We start from the raw sequence: 18,831 nt of genomic DNA, 5'->3' as shown, positions 1-18,831 counted from the left end.
TCATGCCTCCTGGAACTAGAAGCCACATATTACTTACTTTAACCTTGATACTTGGATCGATCAATCTTCTTCCTGTAAGGTTATTTGCACCTAAGTGCACAACGAAATTCATTTATTCGACGACTTAGAGAGAAATTAGTTTCCACTAATAAAGGAAACAACATCCATTCCAGGAAAAAATACAGAAATAAAAACATATCATGCAGTAGTTTCACCGTTCAAGTGCAAAAGTACGCGAATAATAATAATAATAATAATAATAATAATAATAATAATAATAATAATAATAATAATAATAATAATAATAATAATAATAATATATTATTATTATTATTATTATTATTATTATTATTATTATTATTATTATTATTATTATTATTATTATTATTAGCATCAATTGGCTGCCTTGCTGGGGTAAGTTAAGAAAAAATAATAATATGCTCCGTTATTCAGTGACTTTTTACTATTACTAAAGCGCTCTTTGATATCGACCATTTTCGATGAGTTTTAAATATCCCCTCCCCTTGCCATGTTGCGAAGCACGGCATCTTCAGTGTCATTGTTCATCTCAGCTACCCGGAAAACTATAAATTCGACAATGATATTGGTTATTTGGATCATTTTTATATGTCTCCCCCTCCCCCATGTTGCGGGCTGAATTTGGATTTAAACGGCATCAGATGTGTCACTGTTCATTTCAGCGACACCAAAAATTATAGATTGGATACTAATATCGTTCATTTTTCGTTCTCTTTTAAATATTGCTATCCTTCCCCCTTCCTTTAGTTACACCATCAAAATGATATGAGAAAAATCATCTCGGGTTCGACCTTCAGCTAGGTTGAAAATTTTATCGGGATTGGTACGGTGGTTCAAGACTTATTAAATTTTATTTATGTTTATATATCTTCCTTTCCCATTCCCCTTCTCTAAGTTCTAGCGTCAAAGTGAATCAAAAACCATATCAGACCCGAACCTCATCTATGTTAAAAATTTGATCGAGATAGGTCCCGTGGTTTGAGTTATTAAGTTTTATTTTTTATATATATCTTTCCCCTCTCCTCCACTCCAATAAGTTTTGCCGTCAAAGTGATGTGATGAAAACCACTCCAGGCTCGAACTTCATCAATGTTGAAAATTTGATGCAGATCTGTCCGGTGGTTCAACACTTATTAACTTATTCACATAGCCACTTTTATTTTTATTCACATTGATTTTTGTATATCTCCCCGTCTTCCCCTTCCGTTCATTCCAACATCAAAGTAAAATGATTAAAAGCATTCCATGCACAAACGTAATCTATGTTGAAAATTTCAACCAGATTGGTCGTCTGATTCAAGACTTATTAAGTTTTCTTTAGTTTTTATATTTTTCCATCTTTCGTCTCCCGTAACTAACACCATCCAAACGAATAAATAAAACTACTTCCAGGCCCGAACATTATCAATGTTGAATGTTTGATCGAAATCGGTCGAGTAGTTCAAGAGACTATAAGTCATAGTCACTTTCAATTTTATAATGTAGGTTATTATTATTATTATTATTATTATTATTATTATTATTATTATTATTATTATTATTATTATTATTATTATTATTATTATTATTATTATTATTAGCGTACTTTTGAATTTGCAGGGTGAAACTACTGCATACTATGTTCTTATTTCTATATATATTTCTATATGACCAAAAATATTTTCATTTTTTCACAGAATTCGATCTTGCGTCCTCGAAATAAAGAAAATATTTATTTTCTTTGTTTCTTCTAGTTTAAATGCGTATTTTAACACATAGCACTAGAAGCACGGACGGGTCAATTTGACCCAAAACATTTTTCTCTTTCTTTCTTACGGCTTTATTAATGAATGGAATCTTTTGTTTAAAAAAAATATGAGTTTTCATCGTTGTTAGAGATGTAAATATATAGAAATTTACCGGTAGTTAACAATGTCAAATTTCCTATAAAAATTAAATTATTGAATTTTGAATAGAATTGACTGGAATGTTTTGCTTTATTCAGACAAAGAAAATATTTACTTTTGTATTTTTTTTAAATTTAAATCCATGTTTTAACACACATTAATGTATTTAGCAAAATCTGTTTTTTAAATTTTAGGAAGTAGATAGGAGATGCGGTAAGAAAACTAAATATAAGATACATTTCATTAATAACTACTCTTTTAATACGTAATATGTAGAATTTTACATAAATGTTTTAAAACTGACCACAATGCATTGGTGCTCAAGCAGCAATTCTTTTACAATCCTATTGCCTGAAGTCTTTCTTTTTTTCTTTTCGAACTAATCCATTGATATTATTGAATCGACTCTTGCTTTAATGAAGCCATCTCTTCTATTTAAGCCAAAAACAGATATAAAAACTTCCGTCACTTATTTCACACAACACTCTACTGCTTGAGTGTGGCAAGGATATGATTCAAATTCAAGATTTTTTGTGGACAGTTCATTACGACACTTATAATATTATGAACGTTCGAGCGGTGTAGTATTGGAGAAGAAGTAATGTCGTTTTCTTGGTAGTTGATCAAATCGATATATTAGTCATCGTGAAAGTTAAGTTTTGGTACTTTGAATAGCCCAATATGTTCGTGATCTTTTGTTATAGCATTCAAAATACGTATAAAAGCAAGTTATCAAACAAAACGACGATTTTCACATAACATGCACAACGGAATGTTTTCTGGGTGTGCAAGAAATTAATTATGTTGAATCACAGGATATACTGTATTTTTTACTCTAACTTCTAATCCATGTAATCTAATAATGTTTGCAATGAAAAAAAAGAATGCGTCGTTCTTGTTAATCCTCTCGTTAGTAACATTGAAAGAGAAATATCACTAGGCGGAGATGAATACTTTACGAGATGCAGACACATCTTCCAAGTCGTGTTGATGTACGCAAATTAATAACCTACTATTTTAATTATTCCCCACTCATACCTTCTATTAACAAAATTACTATGAGGTGTTTCTGATATACAGACCATGTGTTTCTCTCTAAATCAATTTCAGCCTGAAATACTTCCCGTAAGGCTTGTCCGAACAAATGGATGAAATAATATTTAAAACTGTAAAATGTGAATAAGTAGTATTTACAATCTTGAATATAATTAGACCTATATATATTTGCTTAACGACTAATGGGAGGGAGAGTGAGTATATAATATCATTGGAAAAAAATAATGTTCAGTCCAACGTTAATAAGTTTTTCTTCAACGCGTAAATTAGTATACTCAAGTCGGCCATTAAGTATTATGTACCTAGTGAATAAATCATGAGTTTCGGGTGTATGGCTTTCGTAAACATATAATGTATTTGTTGGTTGGTCACTTGTTTGGGTATGACAGTACTGTTTCTACTATATTGTTCTTCGTTTATATATTTCATTTTTAATAGCATAGGCTGGAACCTTGCTCTTTCTTTCTTATATACTATTATATTTAAACTGTTAACTTTTCTTATTATTGTCATTTCCACTAAAGCATTTACTATTTGTTATTTTCTCTCCCTCAACTTTTATCATTTCTCCAATTTTCCATTTCTTTGTTTACCATTCATGAGAGTACCTAATGGTATCCTCTGTGACATAGCCGATACAAGGAGACCTACCAAGTGGTTGGCAATCTTGCTGATGTCATTTAAATTATTCGTCCGTAATGGACACGCGATGGTAGAGATAGGATGGAAATTGTACGATTGTGCTTTTTGGAGTGAGGGTAGTGTCTGGTTTTGTGATCACCGTCTAGGAGGGTGCGAAAGGGGTTATTTGTTATACCGAGAGCGGTAGGTTTTAGGAATTTAGCAAATTTGTAACAAATTAATAAGCGATATGCTTTGCTTTTGGGACATACATAGATAAAGAGTAGCTAGCTATAAAAAATTTATTTCATTCACTTATCGACACTTGCAGCGCATTAGACAGTTAACCGTAAAAAGACATAAATCACTAGAGAAAATATAATACAGTTTTTCATGTTCATGATGTTTCACGTATTTGCCAATGAGTTCAACTTTAGTGCCTACACCATGTTAAAAATATCTAATGTCATCTCCTGTAGAAGTTGTTTTATGAATATCGAGAGAAAATTGACATTTTTGATCCAGTGCTGTTGGTATTATCCACTCGCGATTGGCTTGGAAATATGTATCCAAAGATTTATTTGTTATACTTAGCTTCATTTGTTATATTTAGAAGTCGCGGAGGTAGGTTGAAAGCATGGAAACGGTCCGTGTTATTATTTACTATTGAAGTAGTGAAAAATAATAAAACAATTTTAAAAATGTAGTAGGTATCCTCGATAATTTGTGTCTAGTATATAGGTGAATATCAGATATTAAATTATAGTGTACAACCCTTTTATGTCCTATTATCTTTCTTGCATGCATAAGTGGTAGCGACATAAAATTCTGTAAGGCTCTCTAGTGTATAGATTAGAAGATAAACACATAGTCAATTTCAGTACCTCATAAGTTATTATTATAAATGCAGCAGTATAAGATTTTAGGAGATCTGAGAAACAATCTCAACTATTTACTCGCATATGATACTCGTATGTATAAGGTTTAAGAGCAATTATTTATAAACTATTGACTATTGTAATCGAAAAGAAAGACCTGTGGATTAGCCAGTAATTATGATATAAAAATACGTAAAATAAAATATGCATTTATATTATTTACTTTTATAACGAAATACCCATTTTGAAGTCTTAAAGACATCAATTATTTTTTTGACAGTAATTGTATAACATTAAAACTTTACCTTCTAACATTTGTATATAAACAACTTTCGTTTTCTCCTCCTTACATATATTTTTCGTTAGAGTTTAGCTTCCATTAAAATAACAAGATTATACACTGATATTCCAAAGGATAACAATGGTACAATTCATAATTATTGTCTTATATACATTTGTTAAATGTATCATTTGATTACATTTTAATTCTATGGCTGATCATTCGAATTCTGGAAATTCCATAGCGAATTGCACATTTTGATCTAAATAATCTATAAAATGATCAAATATAGATTAAGTAAACAAACTATTTAATATTTTCGATACGCAGTTAACACAGGATCTTAGCGTTCAATGTGTACGTTAAAGCATAAATGTAACTGTAGAAGCCATGTATCAAAATGATCCGATACAAGTGGACATATATTGTTGGGAATTTTTTAACTACAATTGGCTTAGGTTTTCAAACAAAATACTAGATAAGGGAAAATTATTAAAAATATATTTAATACCTCAAAAATTTATCATACGATTAGAACTAATATTATTTGTTACTATTATCTATATTAATTTTATAAATACGTAGCAATCTAAGCACACTAATGACTCATAAATTACAAACTCAGTGTTTTCATATGAGACAAACATTTTTCGCCTTCTGTTTCTTCAATGTTTTTAATAGGTACAAGTAACAAAGTGTATATAGTTTTAAACATCTTAATGTTGTAATATCTACTTTAAACCGCTTTTATTATTTTATGCATTTTGGTGTAATTTCTGAAGTCTGATCATATTTTCATTAACTTTTCATTTCACAGCCTATAAAATTTTTCTGTGGAACTGACATATTTCATTCCAATATATTTTATGACTATTTTTACGTGATTAATTTCATATATCTTGTTCATTCAAACATTTCGTGGTATATAAATATTTCGTATCCTAACTAAATAGATCTACTACTAAATTATTTCCATTTTATGCAAACCCTATAAAGCAAATAATCAGACCAATCATATAAGTACCTTATATTATTTCTACTTGAAAGGCTACGTGACACTATGCTATATACGATTTCTTGTGGTTTTGTGTATAATACCGTTAGCTAAAAGGTATAATAACGGGTTTTAATAGAGTATTTAACAAATTATCTCTTTCGCTAATTTTTTGGCTCTTTTCCTTTTGTATGATAAAATATTGTTGATATATTTAATGCGCAGAAAGGATTAAACCTATTCTATATATTTGATTTCAGAGAAAGAGCGACTTTGTTCTAGAAGATCCCTGCCCTGTATAATGAAATGGAGAGGTAAGCAAGTTTGCCTATATTGGAAAAGATACATGAATGAGCGAAATATAAGGAAACACAGATATTTCTGACGCAACTCCAAGATGTACCACTGTCTTACCTTACTATTAAACTTTAGATTTGTTCTGGTCTTGTTAAGTTGCAAATAAATGAAAATCAATTTTTTAAATATGTGTAATCTGACCTAGCCCAAAACTCATAATTGCCTTCCGAATATTCTCTTCCTGAATTAACATACTATTAATTCCGGAATAAATAATGAACTTTTAATGCGATTCATTCATTATTAAAGACAATGGTTATCTATATCCTAACATTACCAAAGAATACTTTTTCAATGAATAATATTTGACGATAATGTTTCTCAGATCATATGTTAAAATTTACCTGCAGAAAAAATATCTTACTATTAACTATAAATGTAATTCTACGACTAAAGCAATACATTATATTTCAGTATTTTATCAATATCTCCAACGAAAATTTGAAATAATTTGAATAGTTTAGATATGTTTTCACTTAACCTGTAGACAGAAGGGCTATCATTTGTGTGACTGGTAATATAGCCCCAATCAATATGTCCTTTTGGGAAAACTACGTTTCTGAATTTATTGATATTGGTTAAATTTATAAGACAATAATTATAAGTTGTTTACAAGAAACCATGTTTCCCTAGTGCAAACGAAGTAGTCAACGCTGTGTTAAATGGAGAGAAAATTCCCATATGCTGTAGTTGAAGCCCATAATATCGTATATAATAATTACCAGAGTCATGTGCTTGTGCCAGAGGTGGTGCATAAATAGATGTTATATTCCAATGCAAGAAACGTAAGATCATATCATCTCAAACAATAACATCAACGACGTTACAACATTTCATTCCACCGTTAATGCTATAATTCCGAAACATTTGCAGCCTGTAAGCTGATGAATGGGAATCATTTGCAAAATTCGTCAAACATTATCTCGAGAAAGGCAAACGTTGAAGGTTGCTGGGGAAGGTAGAAGTATATTGTTGTTCTGAACAATGCATATATATTCCTTCTGAAATGGGACACAAATATTGATTTGATTTATCATGTATGTGAATCTAAACGTTATTCAAAGTAGTTATGGGAATATGAAAAACAAATTCGACAGTGTTCTAAAATTACTAAATATTACGGTTATAATAATGCTACTTATGTGATTCAGAGAGAAAAAGGGATGAAATCAAAACAGTTTAAAATCACTCAAATACTTCCGATTGCACGGTCATAATTAACGGTCTTGAGTTTTTAGGTAAGTTCATTGCTGAGGAGAGTATTGCTTTACCAAAAGCAGTATACAGGCGGCGGTCTTTGGATAATAGAGAAACATGATAAGAATTGTGTTTTGAGCTGTTTGTTTCAGAATAAACAATGATACAGTGTAATAGTTAACATATGCATCATTGAAAATTAGCGCAATCAATAACTGATTAACTGTATCGTTTAAGGATGCCATGTGTTAGTGTAAGTGTTAAATTAAAACAGGATTCGCTTCTTAAATACGACGGTAACATGTAATGTGTTACTTCATATTTTGATATACATATTACTCAAAACCTTCTTAATATTAAGCTTGAAATAGTAAAATAAATAAGAGCCATACAATCTGTGTTTGAGAGATTGATACATATTGCAATAATATGATTTAACTAAATGCCTAAGGCGCTTTATGAAAATCTTTACTCCCGTCCCCAGCACCGAATGCATGATATGATAGTCACTCTTTACTTGATGCTTCTTCCGAAAGACGCTTCATAAGCATACATATTAAATATATCATGTTTTTAATTTTCATCCTTGACACTCCTTCACCAAAATGCACTTTAAGCCTTTGTTGCCATTATATGTTGCTTGTGTTTGTCTCAAATGGCCTACATCAATATGACAAATTATAGGATTTTATATGTAACAATGTGTTTCCAGAGCTAACATCTCCTGCACTAATTTCATCTGTTGAAACAAGGACGAAATTCGTGGTGTAACAATTGCCCATTAAATCTAAAAACAAAGTAATCAAGCAAATAGCTCTTTCCTTTTGACAAAATAAACGCCTAAAACTATATCGAGCTTATATCTGAAAAATTAAATATTAATTTTCACTCTTCAATCGAGCTTGGAAGATGAAACTCCAACCCTAAGTTACAGAGTATAAGAGAAACATCCATAAATCTCATGTTTTCTTCCGCTTTTCTCAAATTACAGTAATCGTATATCACTAATGTACTCTGTATCATTCTTGAGCCTGGAACTAAAATAGTTTTACTACTTATTAAGATACGAATCTTACAGTCACCTTAAAAGGAATTTTTAACATGACTATCGAGATTAAATATATTCATTTAACATAGTTTAAACGAGAAGCAGATGCAAAAGTTTCTCCTGCCGAAGTGCTCCTACAATAGTTAGTTAGCTGATATAGTAATAGGAGACGATTGACAGTGGCGAGTGCCAACGACATCGTGTTATTTAATCGAAAGCAACTGTGTAGTAGAGCAATAGGAAAAGTTGAATTGTTTTAACATTATATTTCGAAAGATTTACAGCGTGGGTGGATCAAAATTCAGGTGGAATTTGAATGCGTTGCTCAATAATGTTTTCATGGATTTCGTGATGTATTTTCTGATGATCGATTTGTCATCCCTATTATCGTACGAAGGTACGATTCGTGTATTTCATGAGAGAAGGAATATCATTCAAGATCGCCCCGTTTGTGTGACCTCTAAACAGTCCTCTCAAGATAAAGGTGACCTTGAACAAATTACAATAGAAATAAAACATGCAAGAAAGTTATGCTGAGCATATTCTTAGCAAACTTGAAAATGTTCTCAAGAATATTTAGTTTGGAAGGTCGTTAAATCGAATATGGCTGCCGTTGGTCGTCATTTACGACAAATATAATAACAAGCAGAGTAATTGCGACTTTGTAACAAAATTACAGGCTCAGCACCCCTTATAAAAGTTGTTCTCCATTGTATGTCCTTTCGAATGAGACATTGAACAGGCCTCTAATATACTTTACTCATTATGTACATATAGTAGGTCTTTTATGATTCTTGCAAGTGTAAATGTAACTGTGTTTGTGCTAATAGTAATGCTGCAACTACTGGCAGAAGAATGAAGTTTTAGGCAAATTTTGATTGAAGATATGAGAAAAAATCTTTATTTGTGTACATACCACACTCAATGAAAGCTGCATATACAATATACTACTGCATTATGAGAAGAAAATAAGATAAAAGTTACAAAGTAATATAATTCAGATGTATAGGATGAATAGCCCAAAAATATAAACTTACTCCAGAAATTTTCATATGCATGTAATGTACGAAATAGAAATTAAAAAATAAAAAATCCACAGCAGATATCAATAATGAAAATAAGATAAAACTTTAAGAATAATGCATTAATAATTGTTCGTAATCCTATTCATCCGCTTCCAATATCTGTGCACTGTTCTTACATGCAGTGCCGTAGCAGTTCTTACGTGAGTAAGAGCAGTGACGTAGTTGCTTCCTACAGTCATATGCTTTACCACGTCCTGTCTTACATGTGAAGCGTAACATGCGTAGTAAATATATAAGAGAGGGTTCAGTGTCAGTTAACAGCAATGTTAACTTTCCATCCTGTAATCGCAGCCCCAATCAAGAGGATTAAGGGACTCCCCCAGCCAAATCTGTACTTGATGATATACATGTAAATCTGGTAGTGACAGCTTCTTGATGCTGGTGGGAGCGATCTTGGATGAAGTGCTGAATGAGATGTAGTTATATTCACACAGAAGGTTCTAAATCTTAGATTGTTTATATCTAATCGCATTCGTCGCCATACAAAGGACATCATGATTCTTCCTCCAGATTTTGAAATTGGATCTGAATCCCTATTTTGTAGCATGAATGCCTCATTCTCTTGGCCAAAAACACCCTCGCACCATCTGATTTTCAACTAGTAATGCGACCGTGTTGCTGCCAACGAGGAAGAAATATGCCAGGGTGTATCCTCTCGACGTTTCTCCTATTGTGCGCTTGTTTCAATGGAGGCACCACCAACCCCTGTTTCCATGTCACATTTTGCAGATGACCCCCGTTGGGAATATTCACGATTCACCACTGGTGTCACTACTATTTTTATTCTATTCTACATGTACGATTTGGTAATGGAATTTTTAGTTTGACGGCTCTATGTGAATTATTAGCTGAGATAGAGGCCTGTTACGGGTAGTGAGATACGCATCTAGCGGCTACGCGTACGTCTGCAACAACGCATCTAGCGGCTAAATGGGAAAGGATATGGCAAAGTTTGTTCTCTAAAACTTGCATGATATTTAACGTCCTTTCGAACGATTCCAACAGTTAAACCATTTCCCATTGCAAATTTTTAAGTGCCCCCCCCCCGTTGGAAGTCTTCACGAGACGCCACTGGTATCGCTACTATTTTTGTTGCATTCTACACATACGATGTGGTAATGAAATTTTTGTTTCAATGCTCTACTTGCAGTATTAGCTGCGATATAGGCCTCGTAGTTCTTTTGAATCACCCGGCATACATAGATATATATATATATATATATATATAGTAGGGTGGGCTGTAAAAACCTTTTTTTTAAGTCTATATAGAGCGGAAAAGTTGCCATTGGTAATGATTAGAAAAATTAAGAAAAAAAATTGACATCGGTTAACATCTTCCCTTCGCCCATCGCAGTTAAAGTTTACCAAAAATGACGAAAATCTTGTGATTTTTAATTTCTTTTCTCTTATAAATAAATAATAGTTAATCGATTCCATGATTTGTTTTCTGTAGTATAAATTGTATTAAACTGTAAAAAAAGTTATTGTATTTTTTTTAAATTCACAACAAAACTGAAAATTATTTTCCAAAAAATAACATTTTTCATTTGTATAACATAGTTTGGATTATTTCAGTTAAATGGCTGGTTTAAAATAAAAATGAACATTGTAAAACCGTTCATGCAACTTTTTTTTATTTATTTTTAAATTGTACTTTAAAGTTAAATAATTTCATCTGCAGCTCTTCGCCCATTCGTAAACAGGAATGACCCAGAACCCACCACGAGGAGGTGGCTGCAGTTCGAGTTCCACCCACACCCTTCCCAACCAAACACCCAATGCAGGAGTGTTTTACATATTTTTAGTTATTCCTTGACTTTTGTGAATTTTTTCACTTGTTTTAGCAATGAGGATTCACTTTGAAATGAGATTTTTGGCTGAAGTGTGGCATAATAGCTCTGGATTGCAGAATTTCCCTGATATATCCATCTTTTGACTAAGCACCACATACTTTGCCAGCTGTTTCTGTTACCAGTTTTACATGTTCCTCGACAGCTTGTGTGTGACAAGGGAATTTTCTTACAATTTCCCAATCGGGTAGCATGCTACTCTGTATAAGGAGTCTGATTTCATCATCTCTGATTCGACGCAACAATGGAGGGGAAGATACTTTGCAGGTCGACCAATCAATCATTTCAGTATAATCTTAAGCATCAAAATGGAGTTTGGGTGGTATAAAGTTCCTCATTGTCTTTCCTTTAGTTTTTTCCTCTCTTGCCTTTATTATTCGTCTAAGAGCAAGTTCTCTAATATATTTCCCTTCGTCCGTTATCATAGCCAAGAGCAAGTTTTCTGGATGAGCAAAAAAATGCGTTTTCTCAATTACAGGCTCTACCAGTGAACGAAGAGTTTCAGGGACGTATCTTGTTGTAGCAATTGCTTCAAAGAGATGTTTCGAACCATCTGAAAAATAATGGCTTGTTTTGATTTTAAACCAGAAAGGCACGTACGAACACAATATAAAAAGTACAAATTCTTTAAGACCTTCTGAGGGATTTTCAGTACTGATGTACAACCAAAGAATTATGTTTGCGGTTGTCAGCCATCTTGAGTGCGACGTAGGGTCAGGGTCTCGATTGGACAAATTTTTCGGACATTCCCCTGCATTTACTGATCTTCAAATAACCAAAAGGTACTGCTGGTCTTCGCTGAGAATTTGACGGTCTACTTCATGGATTATGCAATCAACTCTTTCAAATTCAACTACAGATAATCTTTTACAGCCATTAAGCAGTTGACCGATCGACCCACTAAAAGAATTATGACCTGTTTTTTCCCCATCAACGTGTTGGAATAAGTGGCGAAGAAGCAACTCATTAAAATGGAGAAGACATACAGCCCACTGCAACGGTCTACCTATGTGAAGTTCAATTTGCCGAATTACACCGTCCCTCAATCTTGTATTGGTAACAGTACAATTACAGCCAACAACATCTAATTCGTCCAAAGAAATGTCAACTTCAGTTAAGTAGGAAATAATGTTGGAAGCAATATCAGTAGAAGATCCCGTTGATTGAGAAACGTAACCAATATATGTCGACCCAGGTTCTTGAATGACAGTGTAGGGCTCCTCTGTTTGAATTTTATGAAATAACTTAGAATCACGTTCTTCAAGTACCAAGGTATCATCTTTGCGCCCACCAAAGTATAGACCACGAAGCAAAGTATCAGCTTTACACTGCAAAGATCTCCTGATATGACTTTTCTTTCTCCGTATTTTATTTTTATCGACCACGTAAGAATAGTCCGTGTATCTCACCATTCCAATATCTTGTAGAACGCTGGAAGCAATTGCAGTAGTAGCACGGTCAGATACACAAAACCTACCACTATTTAGTGCCGTTGTCTTCAGTTTTATTCTCAGTTGCCATCCTGACGGAGTATTGCTAGTGATATCTGGGACGAACTTATCATTTTCTCTTTCACAGAACTCGGAAGAGACTGAATCGTCTTGTTGAAATCTTGAAATGAAACAATCTGTAGGGTCGTTTACAAAAATGGTTGATGAACTCGAAGGCGTATCATTAAAAACACGTTTATGATTATAGCTCTTTCTTCTCAGTCTTGAAGTTAGCCTTTTCGTTTCTTGAAGATCTATTGATCCAATTTTGCCCAAATCACGCTTTCTTTGAAAATAGATAAATCGTAACTCAAGGGCAGGTATCTTCTTAGACTTTTCACACTTGCACTTGATAGAAATTAAACATTCACACAAATTTTCTATCTTATCACACGTACAGTTCCAAATTTTAGGACATTTGCATGCTGTCACATTAAATAACGACAATGATCTTTGCTTAAAGTCTGAAATCTTGTTTGCAGATGTTAGCTTGTTCAAATCACGACGATATGACGGTAGTAACTGCCATGATACGCAGCAACAAGCATCACGATCCTGTAACGGTAGGAATGGACGCTCTATCATAAATGTTTTTTTTTCGTTCTACTATCCCAGCATCTTTTGAAAAACTTTCCATTCTCGTACCGATTTTTCTAAATTCACAGTGTAATTGTTCTTATGAGCTTCTACATAAAACGAACCAAAAAAATTCAATTTGATCGAACAATTAGTTTTAAAAAACTAATATCATAGCGTGATTTTATATACTTACCTTACAAAATGCAAAAAGTTTTTTTTCACATGCATGCAATATAAAATGCAGAAATGTGTATTTGTTGTGTTGATCCAACTCCTCGATTCCCCTACTGAATTCCCTCCGCAATTGTGATCTGCTACTGAAAAAATCCCTAGAAATCATCATTGCCAGTATACACAAAACCGAGCATAATTTTGTTTTTTGCTTATATTTTTATTATTTTATTATATTTTTTGGAAATATCTCCTTAGATGGATTGCTTTCTATTATCTCCACATACTAATAACTGAACTTTACCCATAAATGTAAGGAAAATTGAATAAATGCGAAAAATCTTGAGTTACAGTATACGCGCAATTTTTTTTTGCGCATGGGAGTACATAGTCTTTAATTTTGTATTGGTGTTTATCAGTTCTTTTTTGCAGCATTTACAAGTTCCTCCGCAACATTATCAAAGGAATGTTTAAAATTATTGCACTACATTGTAATTATTGTAATACACCTACAGAACACCGACAAGATCATTCAATGAAACAGTTCTGTCAATTGCAAGATTCTATAAATCAAGAACACATTTCAAAGTCTTTCTTTTCACGAACAATGTTCTTAACGTAAAATCTTTTTGCAAGAATATTTCTATCAATTGTTTAAGAAATGTATCTTTATGAACTGTTCCATAAAGTACAATCATGAAACTACTGAAACTGATGCAAAATTTCATCTTGTATGTTTATATCCGTAATAATACTTATCATATTTATCTTCAATATATTTTTATCTAACAGAATGCAGTCATGGTTTATTTTGCCCTCTTGTACATCCACTCCAAAAAGCAAACTTCTTTTAGATTCCCACATTTGAAACGTGTTTATTAAATATTAAATGCTTATGTGAATGTTATTGTAGTACATACTTACTATACTTACTACGAACCTAGCTCCTCTTGTAGTTAGTTACTGTGCTACGCAGTGATCAAGTATTGCAAACGTACTTGTGAGATCAGCGCAGATACCCTACATAGGAGATTGACAGAAGATCTTCATCTTCTGGAGGGTTTATCTTAAATTTTGAAGGTCATTGCTTGTAATCACAGTTTGACCAACTCTTTTCTTGCTTTGTTAGGGCTACCTGTAGCACTATCTGAGCGGGGTGTTGTTTACATCACTTTATGAGGTGCATATTTTTATCGCACCATGCATAAACTACCGGGATTAATTCAAGGTCCCACAAGTAAAGCTGTGGTTGATGCCAAACGCGATCCGCGAACCAATCGACGTACCCGTCAGCTCTCGGAGGGCAGTTTAGAGTCGGCTGATAAGCGTTCCACATCTCGTTCTCCTACCTACATTCGCAAGCCGGAAGAATCAGAACCAATGCAGACGACCACTGGGGATCCTAGCACATCTACTGCTGGATTACAACCGTCATATGCAGCCACTCTTGCTCGTCCTAAATTGCATTCTTTTCTTCTTACTAACTTCGACCCAAAGTACAGTAACACCCGCCATATCTTTAATCAGATTATTAAATATCTTCCAAGGGCCAGTATCCAACAGATAGTTTTCACCAGGGGCGGTGTTATTATTAAATCTCAGGACAAAAATTTTGGCATTACTTTACGTAATAAGGCGAGTTACGAGATTTTTGGCAAAGCTGCACAACTGTTTAAGCTTCCTGACAAAATCAAGCAAACTCCTCCACCTTCGAGAACACCAATGATGTCCGTAGTTATTCGCGGAGTTTTACCTGAAATAACGGATGATGAGGTGCTTGAGGAGCTAAAAGCAGAGGGAATTGAAGTGACCAAATGTATTCGTATCAGAAATAATAACGGTCCAACATATATGGTGAGAGTCCTGACTACCTCTCAATCCTCCATCGATGCCTTGTTACAAGATGGCGCATACATATTTAAGAAACGTCATAGGGTGGAACCATCCCGAACAAGCCTCCCTCTTCCCATTAGATGTGAAAAGTGCCAGGTGTATAACCAACATATAACGGCTAAGTGTCCAAATGTCGTAAAATGCGGCTACTGTGCTGGCAACCATGATACTAAAGAGTGTCCGAATACGGGAAAACCACCTCTATGCTCGACCTGTTCTTGTGACAAGCACCCAACATATAGTTATAAATGTAAAGGCAAACCGAACCCAACTCCTGACCACCCGGAGATGACGGTACCGCTACGTACCATAGATTCTAACGTGTCTTTGTCACAGTCTATCACCTCTCCTCTTATTGTGGAAAACTTCCTCCGCTACATAACACTCATATTACAAAATATTTTCCCATTCCAACGTCAACTTATACTAGACCATGTTATAGCAGCAGCCTCCGCTATATTTCAAGTTAACTTATATGCTACATATTCTGGACCATACGTTCATTTCCATATTGCTCCACGAGACACAGCAGTTTAACTCCGTAATTTTGTGTATGAATATGGCTCTTACACTTCTTTTTCTGAACATTCGTTCTTTAGCGCAACATCGAATATTATTTGAGCAGTTACTGTTGGAGGAAAATATCGATTTATTTGTACTAAATGAGACTGCACTCAAACCTGCTACTTATGTCCGATTTCCTCGATATCAATTTCTTCGCTGCGATTACGCAGACAATAACGTACGAGCCCAAGGTGGCGTTGCAATTGGAGTTCGTAATAAACTCACTTATAGATGCAACTCTGTTCCGCAGCATATGCAGTTACCGGAACACCTAGTGACAACAGTTTACGTTCCGCAGCTTATATTAACAGTAGCTACAATATACGTTCGACCAGGTCATATCATTCCTCTTGCCTTCTTCACCTATTTGTTTCATCACTTTAAACATCTTGTTATATTAGCCGACGTTAATATTCACAGTCGCTCTGCCCGTGATAAAGATGAGTTTTTCGATCATGTCACTCTTAATTTAAATGGGCATGTCCATCAATTGCCCAAACATACACGACCAAGCAGTCAGACTACACCCTATGTTGTTATTAGCACTGCCTCTATGGTCGATAAATGCAACATACATGTACTAGATTGTATCGGCAGCGACCATCTTCCGGTGAAAGTCGTTATCAACCATCAGAGACAACAACTATCTGAATTAACTATGAGAACTATCATGTTATACGACAAGGGGAACTGGGATCAGTTTCGTACTGATATAGATATTGCTCTTGCCTCCTTTGTACCACCGACATCAGAGACCGACCTTAATAATACCGTCCATAGCATTAGCACAGCTATCACCAGCAGCGCCAACAAAAACATACCTACATATCGAGGCAAAACATACCAACCTATGCTACCTCCGCAGTACTTGGCTCTCGTCAAAAAGTCTCGCACTTACTTTCGAAAATACGAACAAACACGGAATCCAGAGTATTTGACTCAAGCAAGACGATGGCAAAGGACAGTTCATAACTATATTGTTGCTCATAAACGGCTTACCTGGAGCAAAGCATGCAATGAATTGAATACAGAGTCACATCCCACTAAATACTGGAAGAAATTTCATCTTCTAACTGGACAGACAGTTAGTTCATCTTATCCTCTCATACAGGATAATCAATCTTTAGATACAGATAAAGATAAAGCAGACGCTTTAGCCACCCATCTTCAGTAAGTATTTACACCTTCGCCTTGCACACATCAATTCAGCCCTAGAGTTTCTGAAGAGGCAATTGCACAATTACTTCAACCTTCCATCCAGCACACTTTGGAAGCGGATAATCCTTTGACTCGTGAAATCACCTCCGCGGAGATACAGTCCATCATCAAGCGGAAACGTAGTACTGCCCCAGGCTTTGACCAAATAACTTACAGATTACTTAAGGAATGTTCGGTCAATTTTTTCATATTTCTAGCATCGATATATACATTTATGCTTAGAACTGGTTTCTATCCTCTTGAGTGGAAGGTATCTAAAGTCTGTATGTTTCTGAAACCCAACAAACCATCGCATTCCGTACAGTCCTATCGTCCAATCCAGTTAACTTCCACGTTAGGTAAAGTCTTTGAAAAAATACTCGTATCTCGTTTACACCCATACATTATGGATCTACAACTTCTACCTCTCCATCAAACTGGATTTCGACCTCATTATAGCATAAATGATCAACTACTTCGTCTAACTACCATTATTACCAATCATTATAATAAGTCTCTTCCGTCATGTCTCGTTTTAATGGATCTGGAAAAAGCTTTTGATCGAATTTGGCATTGTGGATTATTTTATAAACTTCTTAAACTGGGTCTTCCTGTTACATACCTCCGAGTCATATTTTCTTTTCTACTCTACCGAATAGCCTATGTCAGCATAAACAACTCATTATCACATCCAGTCTTCCCATACACAGGAGTACCGCAAGGCTCTAGTCTATCTCCTCTTTTGTACATACTCTATGCTTCCGATTTACCATCTCCATCACCAAACACTTATCTCTTTCAATATGCTGATGATACAGCTTTTCTTACACTGGGAAACACAATACAGCAGATTAATACAAACTTACAGACAACAATTACTAGCTTTCTGAATTGGTGTAGTAAATGGAGACTTTCAGTTAATGAAGACAAAACACAATCACTTGTTATTTTACCTCCTAAATGCCGCAGCAAAGTTAGAAGAAATCCAAATTTATTACAAATACGTGTGGGAGATCACTTTCTTCAGCCAGCAAAAACTGTCACATACTTAGGAATCATTTTTGACAATCAGTTGCGATGGACACCCCACCTTCAGAAACTTGCTATCAAAGCAAAGAACCGTTTACAACTTCTTCGTCGTCTGGTTGGCCAGACCTGGGGTCTAAATTCCAAATTATTGCTTAACACATACAAAGCATTTATGCGGAGTATACTTACATTTGGACACATAGCCTGGTGTTCAGCGCCTCCGAAATTTTACAATAGGCTTGAAATTCTAGAGAGACATGCCATTCGTCTTGCATTTAGGATCAAACTTCCGTATCATAATACTGACTTGTATGAAAAAATTACCTTTCCTCCGCTTGTTCAACACATAGCACAATTGCGTCATAAGTTCATAGCTACCAGTCTCCATGATCGTAAAGATATCTTTCTTGACACCATATTTACTGATTTACAAGAAGAATCTCCATCTAAGTACTGCTATACACCACTCAGCGTTTTGCTTTCCATATACATCCGCACCCTTCCAGCAGATCAGCATCATGCCATCTTTTTCCGTCACCAACTCATCCGTCAACATCTCCCGCATCTTTTTCCATCATAGCACTTGTCTCTCTACAACACTAATCTGGGCTTACCCC

At 34.4% G+C, this 18,831-nt stretch overlaps 2 protein-coding genes across 2 annotated transcripts in view; both read left to right on the top strand.

The window, feature by feature from the left end:
- LOC145669094 (uncharacterized) overlaps positions 1–6,139 on the top strand; it is a 79,389-nt gene extending 73,250 nt beyond the window's left edge. The window contains exon 3 of the mRNA XM_081737443.1: positions 6,015–6,139. Within this exon, the coding sequence (XP_081593569.1) occupies positions 6,015–6,139 (125 nt within the window). The remainder of the gene's footprint in view (positions 1–6,014) is intronic.
- Positions 6,140–15,983: 9,844 nt separating this feature from the next.
- On the top strand, positions 15,984–17,162 carry LOC145669093 (uncharacterized). The gene has a single exon (XM_081737442.1). It carries the CDS (start codon positions 15,984–15,986, stop codon positions 17,160–17,162), a length of 1,179 nt encoding a protein of 392 aa, XP_081593568.1.
- The last annotated feature ends 1,669 nt before the right edge of the window (positions 17,163–18,831 follow it).

Source organism: Thermobia domestica, chromosome 13 (assembly GCF_964235325.1).
Source record: "Thermobia domestica chromosome 13, izTheDome1.hap1.1, whole genome shotgun sequence".
Classification (NCBI taxonomy): domain Eukaryota; kingdom Metazoa; phylum Arthropoda; class Insecta; order Zygentoma; family Lepismatidae; genus Thermobia; species Thermobia domestica.
The sequence above is the reverse complement of the archived record's forward strand: the minus strand, read 5'-3'. Positions and strand labels throughout refer to the sequence as shown.